The sequence below is a fragment of the Pristiophorus japonicus genome, chromosome 6 (genome assembly GCF_044704955.1).
Source record: "Pristiophorus japonicus isolate sPriJap1 chromosome 6, sPriJap1.hap1, whole genome shotgun sequence".
Classification (NCBI taxonomy): domain Eukaryota; kingdom Metazoa; phylum Chordata; class Chondrichthyes; family Pristiophoridae; genus Pristiophorus; species Pristiophorus japonicus.
This window is the reverse complement of record NC_091982.1, coordinates 41,971,116-41,986,341: the sequence shown is the minus strand read 5'-3', so window position 1 is coordinate 41,986,341 and position 15,226 is coordinate 41,971,116. Positions and strand designations below refer to the sequence as shown.

At 46.2% G+C, this 15,226-nt stretch overlaps 1 protein-coding gene across 5 annotated transcripts in view; it reads right to left on the bottom strand.

The window, feature by feature from the left end:
* Positions 1 to 15,226, bottom strand: part of col4a6 (collagen, type IV, alpha 6) — a 575,180-nt gene that overhangs the window by 15,594 nt on the left and 544,360 nt on the right. For all 5 annotated transcript variants that reach the window (XM_070882795.1, XM_070882794.1, XM_070882796.1 and 2 more), the window contains one exon: positions 11,693 to 11,791. In XM_070882795.1, coding sequence (XP_070738896.1) covers positions 11,693 to 11,791 — 99 coding nt within the window. The remainder of the gene's footprint in view (positions 1 to 11,692; positions 11,792 to 15,226) is intronic.

The window sequence follows — 15,226 nt, the reverse complement described above, 5'->3', positions numbered from 1 at the left end:
TTTGAGTATAACAATTTTCTCGCTTTTACAAAGGCATTTTCTTGGCTTTTGCCCCAAACCCATTCGCCCCCTTTTCGTAGTAAGACATATAGTGATTCTAGCAGGGTGCTGAGACTCGGTAAGAAGATTCCAAAGTAGTTCAAGAGTCCCAGAAACGATTGCAGCTCTGTCACGTTCTGTGGCCTCGGTGCGTTCTCGATTGCCTCCGTCTTCGCGTTGGTGGGCCTGATGCTATCTACCGCAATCCTCCTTCCCAAGAACTCCACTTCAGGTGCCAGGAAAACGCACTTCGAGCGTTTTAACCTGAGCCCCATGTGGTTGAACATAAGAACATAAGAATTAGGAACAGGAGTAGGCCATCTAGCCCCTCGAGCCTGCTCCGCCATTCAACAAGATCATGGCTGATCTGGCCGTGGACTAAGAATCTCCTCCAAGTTCTGCAGGTGCTCGACTGTGTTCCGACCTGTGACCAAGATTTCGTCCTGGAAGGCCACGGTGTGCGGGACCGACTTCAGTAAACTTTCCATGTTTCTCTGATTGGATTCCAAATGGACATCTGTTATAAACAAAAAGACCTTTGTGTGTGTTGATGCAGGTGAGGGCCTTCGATGATTCCTCCAGTTTCTGCGTCATGTAGGCTGAAGTCAGATCCAGCTTCGTGAACGTCTTTCCTCCCGCCAGCGTTGCAAAGAGGTTGTCAACCTTTGGTAGTGGATATTGGTCCTACAGGGAGAAACGATTGATAGTTACTTTGTAATCGCTACAGATTCTGACGGTGCCATCTCCCTTGAGGACTGGGACAATAGGACTGGCTCACTCACTGAACTCGATCGATGAAATGATGCCCACTCTTTGTAGCCAGTCTAGCTTGATCTCTACCCTTTCTCTCATCATGTACGGTACTGCTCTCGCCTTGTGATGGATAGGTCACGCCCCCGGAATTAGGTGGATCTGCACTTTTGCTCCTTGGAATTTCCCAATGCCTGGTTCGAACAGTGAAGGAAATTTGTTTAAGACCTGAGCACACGACGTGTCGTCAGCGGGCGATAGCGATCGGACATCCCAGTTCCAGCTTATCTTTCTTAGCTAGCTTCTGCCGAGCAGAGTGGAACCATCACCCGGTACCACCCAGAGTGGTAGCTTGTGCACCGCTCCATCGTAGGAGACCTTTACGGTAGCACTGCCGATTACAGGAATCAGTTCTTTTGTGTAAGTTCTTAGTTTCGTGCGAACTGGAGTTAAGACTGGCCTTGAGGCCTTGTTGCACCACAACCTTTCGAAAGTCTTTTTGCCCATGCTGGACTGGCTTGCGCCCGTGTCCAGCTCCACTGACACCGGGAGTCCATTTAGTTCAACATTCAGCATTATCGGGGACAATTCGTGGTGAATGTGTGTATCCCATGTACCTCTGCCTCCTCTATCTGACGCTCTGTTTCGTCGTGATCCTCCTCTGCAACCTGGTGGTTTGCAGGTTTAACAGGCTTAGCAGCTCGCCTGCACACTCGTTGGAGGTGTCCCATTGTTCTACAGCCCTTGCAAAGGTATCCTTTGAATCGGCATGAATGGAAACAATGATCACCCCCACAGCGCCAACAAGGTGTTAATGGCCTTGCATTCATCACCCTTGATGGTGGACTCTGAGACATCTGCGGACGTGTAGCTGCAGGTATGTGTGACCTGCCCTGTACGTTTCGATTCGAAAACAACATCACTTTGTTCACAGTACTTGTAGCAGCACTTGTGTGCTGAGAGATTTGCTTCGATTGTCACTGGTGGCAATGAACGCCTGGGCTATCGCTATGGCCTTACTCAAGGTTGGGGTCGCTACAGTCAAAAGTTTGCGAAGTATGGTTCCGTGGCCAATGTCAAGTACGAAAAAGTCTCTGAGCATGTGCTCCAAATGTCCTTCAAATTCGCAATGTCCTGCAAGGCGTCTTAGCTCGGTGACATAACTCGCCACTTCCTGGCCTTCAGATCTTTTGTAGGTGTAGAACCGGTACCTCGCCATCAGAACGTTTTCCTTCGGGTTCAAAAGCTCTCGGACCAGTGTGCACAAATCGTCGTACGATTTCTCCGTGTGGTTTCGCTGGAGTGAGCAGATTCTTCATGAGGCCATACATTGGTGCCCCACAGATGGTGAGGAGGATTGCCCATCGTTTGGCAGCGTTCTCTTCCCTGTTGACCATGAAGTATTGGTCAAGTCGCTCCACAAAAGTTTCCCAATCATCTCCCACCGAAGATTTCTCCAGGATGCCCACTGTTCTCTGCATCTTTGGGTTTGCTATCTGTTTCTCGTCGCCAGTTGTAGTGTATGGAGAAAGAGTCAGACTGAACACTGTAAGCTCAAAGTAAAGTGTGACCGTAGTCTTTTATTGCAGGTCTCCAGAGTGCCTCTCCAACCTGTGCTCCCAAGGGATTATGGGATCCTTTGGGACTCCGGTAAATGAGCCCTCTGGTGGCTGTACAGAGTAAATACAAGTCCACATAGATAACTGACTGCTGTAATCATAGAATGGTTACAGCATGGAAGAAGGCCATTCACCCCGTCGAGCCCGTGCCGACTCTCAGCTACTCCCACCCTCCCATCCTTTCCCTCAAGATAAAATTGAGTCCACCACCCTTTCAGGCAGTGCTTTCCAGATGCTAACCACTCACTGTGTAAAAAGGTTTTTCCTATGGCGCCTTTGGTTCTTTTGTCAATCACCTTAAAGCTGTGTCCTCTGGTTCTCAACTCTTCTGCCAACGGGAGTAGTTTCTCTCTATCTAAGAGATCACTCATGAGCTGTCATGTGCATTTCTGGGCTGAAAAGCAGTCTTGTAAAATTGGTTCATTTTCATAAATGCATGAATAGAATACAGGTTTTGAATTTACAGACCATGGTCCTGGCTGTTACACTGGAATGCACCTGCTGGCAACTGCCGTATGCAGGGTCAATGCTAAGGGTATCTCACTCGCACAGGGCCAATCTCGGCCCCACTACTCTGGCGCCTGCTGCTATCAGTGAGGGGAGATGGTGCCTGGAATTCCCCTTGGAGAGACCATGTCTGTGCCTCCTTACTGTCCCTCTGGGTTTCAGTAAAATAGCGGAATTCAGATTGCCATTTAGAAATCTTGCACAATGCTCCAACATTCTTGAATGATCTCTGACACATTCCTTTGACATCTGGTTTCATTATATCTGTGGCTCAGGTTAACAATTTTGCAATTTTATTAGTTTTTTTGTAGAGATTGCCTGAGCGTTACAACACACTGTCATATTTTATCTGCGTGGCATACAACACAGCAGGTATGAGCGAATCATTCGGGCAAGTGATATTTGTGGGTACACTACTGTGGCTGCCTGACGCCTTCATGATTTTTGTCTACTTTGCCTCAGTTTCACAAACAATTAAGCTAAAATGTGCCCCTCATGATACAGGAAATGTTGCAAATGCTCTTGTCAGCTTTTGGCCGTAACACAGAACTTTTTAAAGAGGTGTGTATGGGATGTTCCCCATGGATATCTGTTCTGAATTAGGTATTGATATTTATTTTTTGGACAGATGGCCAAGGAAAGCTCTGGTTGTTACAACTTGATCTGTTACTGTGTTTCCCCTCATTCTTTTTCTCCAGATGGCCGGAGGAGGAGGCAGCAGGATGGTATGTTGCCTCCCTGGTGCCAGGGTCAAGGATGTCACTGAGCGGCTGCATGACATGCTGAGGGGGGAGGGTGAACAGCCAGAGGTCGTGGTCCATGACATTCTGAGGGGGTCCATATCGGCACCAATGACATAGCAAGAAAGAAGGATGTGGTTCTGCATGCAGATTTTAGGGAGCTAGGAGAGAGTTTGAAAAGCAGAACCCAAAAGGTAGTAATCTCTGGATTACTCCCGGTACCACATGTTAGTGAGTACAGGAATAGGAGAATAGAAGGGATGAATGCGTGGCTGGAGAGCTGGTGCAGGAGGGAGGGCTTTAGATTCCTGAGGCATTGGGACTGTTTCTGGGGGAGATGGGACCTATACAAGCCGGATGAGTTGCACCTCAACAGAGCCGGGACCAATATCCTCGTGGGAGAGGGGTTTCTAGTGCTGTTGGGGTAGCTTGGCAGGGGGATGGGAACCCGAAAGTAGATTCAGAAGGGTGAGAAGCCAGGCTGGAATTGGAAGGCAGAAAATTAGTAAGCGAGTTTGGAAGGCAAAGGAAACAAAGACTAGAAAATGGACAACAAGGCAGTTTGGCAATGCTAAATGGTATATACATTAATGCAAGGAGTATAGAGCTGTTTCATGACAACATGACAGGTGAAGTGCTCTCAGACGGCACAACCACGGCCCCATTTGCCATCTCAAATGGAGTGAAACAAGGTTGTGTACTCGCTCCAGTTCTGTTCAATCTATTCTTTACCTGCGTCTTGAACTATGCCATAAAAGACTTGGAGTTTGGGGTCTACCTGAAATATTGATTAGATGGTTCACTGTTCGACCTCCGCTGCCTTGCTGCAAAGACCAAAGTATGGAAACAACTCATCCTAGAGGCACTTTTTGCTGACAACTGTGACCTTATGGCACACAAGGATAGTGACCTACAATTCATATTCAGCAAATTTGCTAAGGCAACAGAATTGTTTGGCCTAACCATCAGCCTTAGTAAAACCGAGGTTCTCTATCAGCCTGCCCCTAGCACCACAGCATCTGCTCCCACAGTCTTCATCGGCAGTATACAACTAAAGTCAGTGGACAGCTTCAAGTACCTTGGCAGCACCATATCAAGTGATGGGTCCTTGGACAAGGAGATTGATGCAAGGATCTGTAAAGCCAGCCAGGCACTTGGTCACTTGCGCACTAAGGTGTTGAGTCACCACCATATCCGACTGTCAACTAAACTGTTGGTGTATAGGGCAGTCGTTCTCTCATCTCTCCTTTATGGATGTGAGACCTGGACACCCTACAGGCGTCACATCAAACAGTTGGAAGCTTTCCACATGCGCAGTCTCAGATCTATACTCCACATACGCTGGCAAGACCGGGTGTCAAACTTTGAGGTTCTGGAGAGAGCACAATCAACTAGCAGTGAGGTGATGATCATGCGAGCCCAGTTCCGGTGGGCTGGACATGTCATCCGCATGGATGAGTCAAGGATCCCTCGTCAGCTTCTTCACGGCGAGCTCTGTGAAGGTCAAAAACATCAGGGGCGCCCCCGCATGTGCTACAAAGATTGCATCAAGGCTAACCTCCAGGACTCTGGTATCCGACTAAAGGACCTCGAGAATACAGCAGCTAATAAAATCCAGTGGCGAACCCTCACGAGGACTGCCTGCCAGACCTTCGAAGAAAGCCGATGTCAACGCCTGCGGGACACTAGAGATAGACGACATCAGGTGGCAGTACTGTCAGCATCAGGCACATCGAACTTCCCTTGTCCGACGTGCAAGAGACTATGTGCATCCAGAATTGGCCGATACAGCCACTTGAAGACACATGCCATTGATGATTAGCACATCGGCGTCTTTGTTGGATAGGACAGACTACCAAGATAGAAAATAACGCAGATGAGCTAAGGGCACAGATAGACACGTGGGATTATGATATTATAGCCACTACTGAGACATGGCTGAAAGAAGGGCAGGAATGGCAGCTCAATATTCCTGGTTCAGGGTTTTCAGACGGGATAGAGAGGGGAATAAAAAAAGAGGGGGGGGTCGCAGTATTGATTAAAGAAACAAGTACAGCTGTGAGGAGGGATATGTTAGGAGGATCATCAAATGAGATTATATGGGTAGAACCAAAAAGAAATAAGGGGTAATCACACTGATGTGAGTGTACTATAGATCTCCAAACAGTCCAAGGGAGATAGAAGCGCAAATTTGAAAGAAAATGACTGACAAGTGCCAAAACAAAAGGGCAGTAGTAGTGGAGGATTTCAATTACCCTAATATTAACTGAGATACTATCAGTGTAAAAAGTACAGAGGACACAGAATTCCTAAACTGCATTCTGGAGAACTTTATTAGCCAATATCTAAGGATAAGGGGTAAGCCATTTAGGACCGAGATGAGGAGAAACTTCTTCACCCAGAGAGAGGTGAACCTGTGGAATTTTCTACCACAGAAAGTTGTTGAGACCAATTCACTAAATATATTCAAAAAGGAGTTAGATGTAGTCCTTACTACTAGGGGGATCAAGGGGTATGGCGAGAAAGCAGGAATGGGGTACTGAAGTTGCATGTTCAGCCATGAACTCATTAAATGTCGGTGCAGGCTCGAAGGGCCGAATGGCCTACTCCTGCACCTATTTTCTATGTTTCTATGTTTCTAATACATAGCAAGCCCAACAAGAGGGGGCGCCGTTCTGGATTAGTGTTAGGGAATGAAGCTGGGCAGGTGGAAGGAGTAGCAGTGGGAGAGCATTTTTGTGGTAGTGATCATAATTCAGTTAGTTTTAACACAATTATGGATAAGGACAAAGAAAAAACAGGAGTAATAGTCCTAAATTGGGGATAGGCCAATTTTACTTGGCTGAGAAGTGATTTAGCAAAAAAGGACTGGAAACAGTTACGAAGGTAAATCAGTGCCAGAGCAGTGGGAGGCATTCAAGAGGGAGGTACATGGAGATCACGGTAAACCTGTTCCCACAAAGAAAAAGGATAGAACTGCCAAATGTAGAGCCCCCTGCAGAATACTGCAGAAAACCTAGAAGAGTATAGAAAGTGCAGGGGTGAAATTAAGAAAGGAAATTAGGAAAACAAAAAAAGGGCATGAAAAAATATTAGCAAATAAAATCAAAGAAAGCTCAAAGATATTTTACAATTACATAACAAGCAAGAGAATAACGAAAGAAAGAGTAGGGCCGATTAGGGACCAAAATGGTGATCTATGTGTGGAGATGGAGGATGTGGGTAAGGTACTAAATTAATACTTTGTTACAGCACAATGTTACTGCACAAGATAAAAGTTCACGGGGGTTGGGGTAATATATTAGCGTGGATAGTGGACTGGCTAACTAACAGAAAACAGAGTCGGGATAAATGCGTCATTTTTCGGTTGGCAAATGGTAATTAGTGGGGTGCCACAGGGATCGGTGCTGGGGCCTCAATTATTTACAATCTATATTAATGATTTGGATGAAGGGACCGAGAGTAATGTAGCCAAGTTTGCTGATGATACAAAGATGGGTGGGAAAGCAAATTGCGAGGAGGACACAAAGAATCTGCAAAGGGATATAGACAGGCTAAGTTAGTGGACAAATATTTGGAAGATGGAGTATAATGTGGGAAAGTGTGAGGTTATCCACTTTGGCACAAAAATGTAAAAAGCTAATTATTATTTAAATGATTACAAAATTCTACAGTACAGAGGGACCTGGGGGTCCTTGTTCATGAAACACAAAAGGTTAGTATGCAGGTACAGCAGGTAATCAGGAAGGCAAATGGAATGTTGGTCTTAATTGCAAAGGGGATAGAGTATAAAAGCAGAGAAGTCCTGCTACAACTATACCGGGTATTGGTAAGGCCACACCTAGAGTACTGCGTACAGTTTTAGTCTCCTTATTTAAGGAGGGATATACCTGCATTGGAGGCAGTTCAGAGAAGATTCACTAGGTTAATTCCTGAGCTGAAGGGGTTAACTTATGAAGAAAGGTTGAGCAGATTGGGCCTATATTCATTGGAGTTTAGAAGAATGAGAGGTGACCTTATTGAAACACATAAGATACTGAGGGAGCTCGACAAGGTAGATTCAGAGAGGATGTTTCCACTCGTAGGGGAATCTAGAACGAGGGGGCATAGTTTAATAATAAGGGGTCGCCCATTTAGAACTGAGATGAGGAGGAATTTCTTCTCTCAGAAGGTCATAAATCTTTGGGAATCTCTGCCCTAGAGGGCTGTTGAGGCTGGGTCATTGAATATATTTAAGGTGGAGATAGACAGATTTTTGAAAGATAAGGGAGTGAAGGGTTATGGGGAGTGGGCAGGGAAGTGGCGTTGAGCCCAGGATCGGATCAGCCATGATCTTATAGAATGGCAGAGCAGGCTCGAGGGGCTGAATGGCCTACTCCTGCTCCTATTTCTTATGCTCTTATGTTTGTGGCTATCTTCACAAAAGAGGGGGACGATGCTGACGTTGAAATTCAGGAGGAAGACAGTGAAATATTGGACGGGATAACCATATTAAGAGAGGAACTTTTAAGGGCTTTAGCACCCTTGAAAGTAGATAAATCACCAAGACCAGTTGAAATATATCCGAGGCTACTAAAAGAAGCAAGGGAGGAAATTGCGGAGGCTCTGACCATCATTTTTCAATCCTCCCTGGCTACAGGAGTTGTGCCAGAGGATTGGAGAACTGCTGATGTTGTGCCATTGTTTAAAAAGGGAGGAAGGGATAAACTGAGCAATTACAGGCCAGTTAGTTTAACCTCAGTGGTTGGAAAATTACTGGAATCAATTCTGAGGGACAGTATAAACCATTTAAAAAGACAAAAGGTCAGTCAGTATGAACTTGTTAAGGGAAGGTCGTTTCTGACTAACTTGATTTGAGTTCTTTGAGGAGGTAATAAGGAGGATCAATGAGGGCAGTGCATTTGATGTAGCTTACATGGATTTTAGCAAGGCTTTTGACAAAGTTTACATGGGAGGCTGATCTAAAAAGTAAAAGCCCATGGGATCCAAGGGAGAGTGGCAAATTGGATCCAAAATTGGCTCAGTGGCAGAAAGCAAAGGGTTGAGGGGAGTTTTTGTGACTGGAAGGCTGTTTCCAGTGGGCTTCCACAGGGCTCAGTACTTGGTCCCTTCTTTTTGTAGTAAATATTAATGATTTAGACTTAAATGTAGGGGGCATGGTAAAGAAATTTGCAGATGATACAAAAATTGGCCGAGTGGTTGACAGTGAGAAGGAAAGCTCGAGACTGCAGGAAGATATCGATGAACTGGTCAGTTGGGCAGAAAAGTGGCAAATCGAATTCAATCCGGAAAAGTGTGAGGTAATGCATTTGGGGAGGAGCAACAAGGCAAGGGAATACACAATAAATGGGAGGATACTGAGAGGTGTGGAAGAACAGAGGGACCTTGGATTGTATGTCCACAGATCCTTAAAGGTAGCAGAACAGATCAATAAGGTAGTTAAAAAGGCATACGGAATGCTTTCCTTTATTAGCCGAGGCATAGAATACAATAGCAAGGAAGTTATGCTAGAACTGTGTACCTGTACAACATTAGTTAGGCCACAGCTTGAGTACTGTATGCAGTTCTGGTCACCATATTACAGGAAGGATGTGATTCCACTAGAAAGGGTGCCGAGGAGATTTACGAGGATGTTGCCAGGATTGGAAAACTTTAGCTATGAGGAAAGATTGGATAGACTAGGGTTGTTTTCCTTGGAACAGAGGAGGCTGAGGCGAGATTTAATTGAGGTGTATAAAATTATGAGGGGCCTAGATAGAGTGGATAAAAAGAACCTTTTCCCTTGGCAGAGGGGTCAATAACCAGGGGGCATAGATTCAAAGGTCACTCATGTGTGCTATAGTTTGCACAAGTTGTTTTTAATGCTTGAGTCACATGTGGACTCAAAAATGTAGAAAACTACGTTAAAATTTTCTACGAGTGACGAGCATTAAAAAAAAACCCTCTGCAGCGCATAGGATTCGGGAGTGAATTCTGAATATTGGCCTTGTGCTTCATTGCCCTGAGATTCCTTTGCTTTTTGACCTAATTTCAGTAGGACTATTTGGACACTTCTTCTGATGGGGCAGGCATTTCTTTGGGGTGCCGCATTTACGCTTTATTGGGAAAGAGGGCAACCTAGGAGGTGGCATCGATGCACCATAATCAACTTTCTTAACCCTGTCCCTTTCTTACAATGGTAGAGTAGGCTGGTATTCTGTGGTCTAACAGGCTTGGCTGTAAAGCTGCAGCCATCTTTGAATGTGCGCCTGATCTCGTGGATGCAACTAAGCCCCCAAATTGGTCCCCCTGATGAATTAAAATAAAATAGATGAGCTGCCAGAGTTAGTCGCGTTATTCATTGGGCGGGGGCGGGGGGTGGGCGTCAATATCAGGTGATACTGAGGCCATTTCTGCACCTCTTAATGGGGAGGTGCTCTTTGGCTGCATGCAACAGTAACTGAAGATTGCGGACAATGGTAGGCACAAGAAACAATGCAAGGCTCAGAAAGCGAGATGGTCGGCAGAAGGAGGGGCATCTTCTATCCACTAGACGGCAGGTCGTCGTCGAGGCAAGCTGCCCGGCAGGAGACAGCAGAGATGGCAGAGCATGTCCGTGCCAGAAATAGTGCCCTTGGACACCCTTGCAATTCAGGACAGTGTTCAATGACCTCACAAAGCCTGAACGAGAACATGGTTAGAGGGTTTGCGAGCTACCAGCCAAGCAGTGTGAGTGCTGAGGCTCAGCCTCCCCGACAATGGCACTGGTTCCATCTGGGAGATATCTGTTGTTCGCTCAGGATGGCAGCATGCCTGCTACCCCCTGGCAGCCTCTCAACCAGTGATCATGTTGGTGCCGGACAGCTAGCTGGGCCAGACTACCCAGGCCTACATTGAATTCCAGCATCCGGGTCGTCAATGGCCATAGCTTCTCGAAGTCACCCACCATGGCCATCACAAGTGCCCCCAGCAGAAGGAGAACAGCCTTCCAGCTCCCAAGTTGTAGCCACTGGGAAATCTCCTTTTAGGAGCACTGGAATAGATAAGCGAGCAGACAAGACCGGCACTGGGGGTTTGCACAAGGGTGATTTATAGGTGAGGTTCAGGTATGATGTTCTGTTTCGGAGGACCCGCATCGGGCGCCCTTTTCTTGCAGCCTGTGCAGGTCTTTGCTGCCTTCCTTGCTGGTGCTCCTCCTCCTGATTGGAGAGTCTCAAGGGTAAACCAGGCAGCATTCCCATGTTCAGCAGTCGAGAGCAAGAAAATCCTGTGAAATTATTCCAAATACCCACTCTGCAAAAACAGCTCACAGTAAAACACTTGCCAAAAACAACCGAACACTTGGTCGAAATGCACCATCGAAACCTGAGATGACTATTTATAGACTTTAGACTTTATTTATTGGTGGCAAGGACACCTCCGAATACCGCATGTGAACGCTGCTTGCTGACGGTCTCCGTTGCGATTTTCTGGGCAGGTGAAGGAAGTGGCGTTTCAGGCGTGCACAGACACCAATTTCATAAATAGGTCCTGATTCAGGCACAGGATTCTTATTAACATATTGAAATGTTGCCTGCGTTTGATTCAGGCAGTTGCCAAGGACAAGTATTGAGCGCCTGAAGCGATATGGTGCCAGGCCTCTGTAGCCGTCTGGGCACGAAGCAGTGCGATGCAGAATTTGACTTTGGGGTGCCTGCTTTTGACACGGAAAATGTGCGAAACGCATGCCAATTTCAACCCCTTTGTAACCAATTGCTATCCCTTTGTAACCAATATTCCCCCTAATTTTTCTTTGGGTGCGTGTCCCCTTAAAAATTTCACCCATGTACAAAATCTCCAGTTGGAGAAGCCAGACCGGGCTGCGTGTGATCTCCAAACAGCTGCGAGGCTGCGCAGCTTTGTGGGATCATTGCTTGTAACCAATGTCTACCAACTTCTTACTAAGCTGACACATTTCTGTAGATTTTCTTTTATTCATTGAACAAAGTTTGCCACAGCTAGCCAATTCCTGGAGAGAATGCCCACCATGTAAGTCACTGACATATTACCATATCGTACCTCTAGCACCAGGATCCCCTTTGTGTCCTGGGTAGCCTTGATCACCTGGGGGGCCATCTGTGCCTGGAAATCCCATCCTGCCTGGTTCCGATGTTTGACCTGAAACAATGAATTGAGTTGCTTATTAACACCTTATGCCTGCCATTAGATTGACTAGTCCTTCATGTCACTCCTAAAAGCGTTCGAACAGAATTTAAATCTGGAAATATTGTTAGCTATTCTATTTGTAATCCCCAATTTTCAGATAACTTTGCCATTGAAGTAAAGGGTACCTTTCCATTTTTTTTACACCCATTGTTCATATCAGTACTCTACTCTCTACAAAAGACCTCAATGAGAAACCCTTACTCTATATCACACTGGGGAGAGACTGTTCCCCTGCTCAGTGTGTGGGAAGACATTCACTCAGTCATCTGCCATGCTGACACACCAGCGAGTTCACAAGTGACTGCAGGGTTTGGATTCTGCTGTTATTGCTGCTCTTATTCACATCCCACTGAATCGTGTTCATTCTGTTAGTTGCCATTTGTTTCTGCTGATGTTAATAACCCTTCAACTAGGCTGGAGTTTAATATTTTGATATTTCAAATAACAGTGTGTTGATATTTGATGTCTCCAAGATAAGAGACTAATTGATGTCCTGTTACTGACTGCTCCATTTTTGATCGAGACGGAGGAGTGGTGAGAGATCGGGGCCCAGGAGCATCGTGATCGGGGCCCAGGAGAGGCGAGGGTTTGGGGCCCAGGAGAGGCGTGGCCCCAGGGGCAGCACGGGCCAGCCCACACTGCGGTCTATGGATAGTAGAAGTATGTGTGCACACTAGGTCCGTGCAGCAGAGCTTGGTCTCCAGTCATCTTGGTTAACCCTTGCCACTGGACCAAGACCTAGCTCTGTCAAGCCTGTGTGGTGGCTGGTGTGCAACGATCACCCCACGTTAAAAGAATCCATGCACAGGCATCTTCCATCCTTCAGTATGTAGTTCGGGACCTAGAATGTCAGGTCCCTCATTGAAACATCTGTGAACTCATCCCTTTTTGGTGTGGAAGCAGGTCATCCTTGATACGAGGGACTGCTTAATGCTATACTATACTCTATATCAGTGTGACATAATTTCACACATCAGCTACCATTATGGTCTCTCAGATCAAGCTTGATGATTTGATGCCAATTTGTAATAAATTATGGGCAGCTTTTTCATGTGGGCATTTCATGTCAGACCCTCACAGACAAAGGAGCCAGAATGATACCGGGGCTAAAAGGTTTCAATCATGAGGACAGGTTGCATAGACTAGGCTTGTATTCACTTGAGTATCGAAGATTAAGGGGTGATCTGACTGAAGTGTTTAAGATGAACAAAGGATTTGATAGGGTAGAGAGTAACTATTTCCTCTGGTGGGGGAGGCCAGAACAAGGAGGCATAACCTTATAATTAGAGATGGGATGTTCAGGGGTGATGTCAGGTGCACTTCTTCACACAGAAAGTGGTGAAAATCTGGAACTCTCTCCCCGCAAAAAGCTGTTGCGGTTAGGTCAATTGAAAATTTTGAAACTGAGCTTGATAGATTTTTGTCAGGCAAGGGTATAAAGGGTTAAGAAACCAAGTTGGGTAGATGGAGTTAAGATACAGATCAGTCATGATTTAATTGAATTGCGGAATAGGCTCAAGGGGCTGAATGGCCCCCTCCTCTTCCTATGTTCCAAAGGAGATGTTCAACCTATCAATGTGATCTGGATTCAAACTCAAGTCATTGACGTGAAGGTGTTATGTACTTACTGCATCATTCAGTGCTCCCAATTGTAATATATGATCTGACTTATAAATTGTTTTCTTACACCAATAAGTTAATACAATAAATGATGTAGAATGGCACTATGGGTCATTCAGGCATAAAAATACTCAAGTAGGTATGTGTTGTTCATTTAACAATAGTAAATACACTGGGTGTATATTGAAAAACTTTTTGATTTTTGAGTCATATACTTTTTTCAGTTCTGCCTCTTCTGCTCCTGAAGGCACTGAATCTTGTTCGGAACGGTTCCACCAGCACCATCAATCTCCAACACCACACTGAAGTGGCCATTGTCCATATATGCAGCCAGATGCTGTTTGTCAGCAGGATATTCAACTGTGACAACATCACAAATTAGCCTGACACACATCCACATATACACACTTTTTGGCAGGCCACTGGACAGCAATCAGAAAGAGAAACCACATCTGATTTTTCAATCCTGAGCCCAGGGGAGCCAACACCAAAGGTTGTACTCCAACTGCTGCCCAGCTCACAGCATTGAATGGGAAACGAATCTGGACCCTACCTGGTGACTATGGCTCAGTTCCACATTAGACAGCGCGATTGCCCACTGAGCCATTAGGGAGTTTCAGGCCGCGATTTTACAAACCATGGTGGTTCTCAACCCCGCTGCTGTCTCCATCCTGGCCTCTGAAATGAATTTCCCTTGATTGGGCTTGTTAAGACCGCCCACCGCATTTCCCAGCCGGTTAGAGGAAGCGGATCTGGTGATGTCATGTGATGACCCATCATCAGCCGGTTTCCTTAAAGGGGTCATGCCCAACTTTATTTTGTGCTGTCAGTGTTCTACAGCTTTGAGGTGCTGCAAACATTGACAAGCACTGCACAGAGGTGCACAGCTGCACCCAGGCTCTCCCACGACTCCCTCCAGATGCTTATGGAGGGAGTCACAGCATGTAGGGAGGTCTTCTTCCCTTCCCATGGGTGGAAGAGACCTCCCCACGAGATAACACAGCCTGGTTGCACACTGCACAGGAGGTCACAAGCAGAGATGTGGTCAGGGGGACATGGGTGCAGTGTTGCAAATGTCTCAATGATCTCAGTAGATCACAAAATGTTAGTACAAAACCACACTCAACCTCATCCTGCTGTGCCACTCATCACATCCTCATCACTCTGCCTTCCCTATCCTACTCTTGCACATCCTTACTCACACCAACCTAACTGTGCACATCTACCCATCCTTCTCTAGCTACATTATCACTTCCCCATCTCACTAGCCACCCCTCACCCTCCTCCTAGTGCAATCATACCAACTAACAACACATAACAGTAAGCACTTGGGTGGATTATGCAATGTTCATGTAAAGTTTCTGTTAATATGGTGTCAAACATTGAAGCCGATATTTTCAACACTTTGCGTACTTGGGACAGATTTGAGTGCACGTTTGGAAGTGGCTTAGAGGGTTGCAGTGAATGGTGAGTCATAACGGTACCCCCCACAATGAGTGTGAAAGGAATGGCTTGGGGCATTGTAGGGATTCTTTATGGAACTGGTGTGGGATGGTGCCAACCTGGCACATCATGTGACAGCCAGGGTGTACAGCATCAAGTGAAGTAAATCTGGCCATGGTGAGGCCATCCCTGGCCTCCCGGGCAGCAATGTGGTCGGGTGCTGATGCCCTGTACCCTGTGCAGCATATGTTGACTGACTGTTGTTGGTGCTGCTGGTGTTGGGGCTGATAGTGATGGGAATCTGAGGACCAAGGTGAGAGAGTT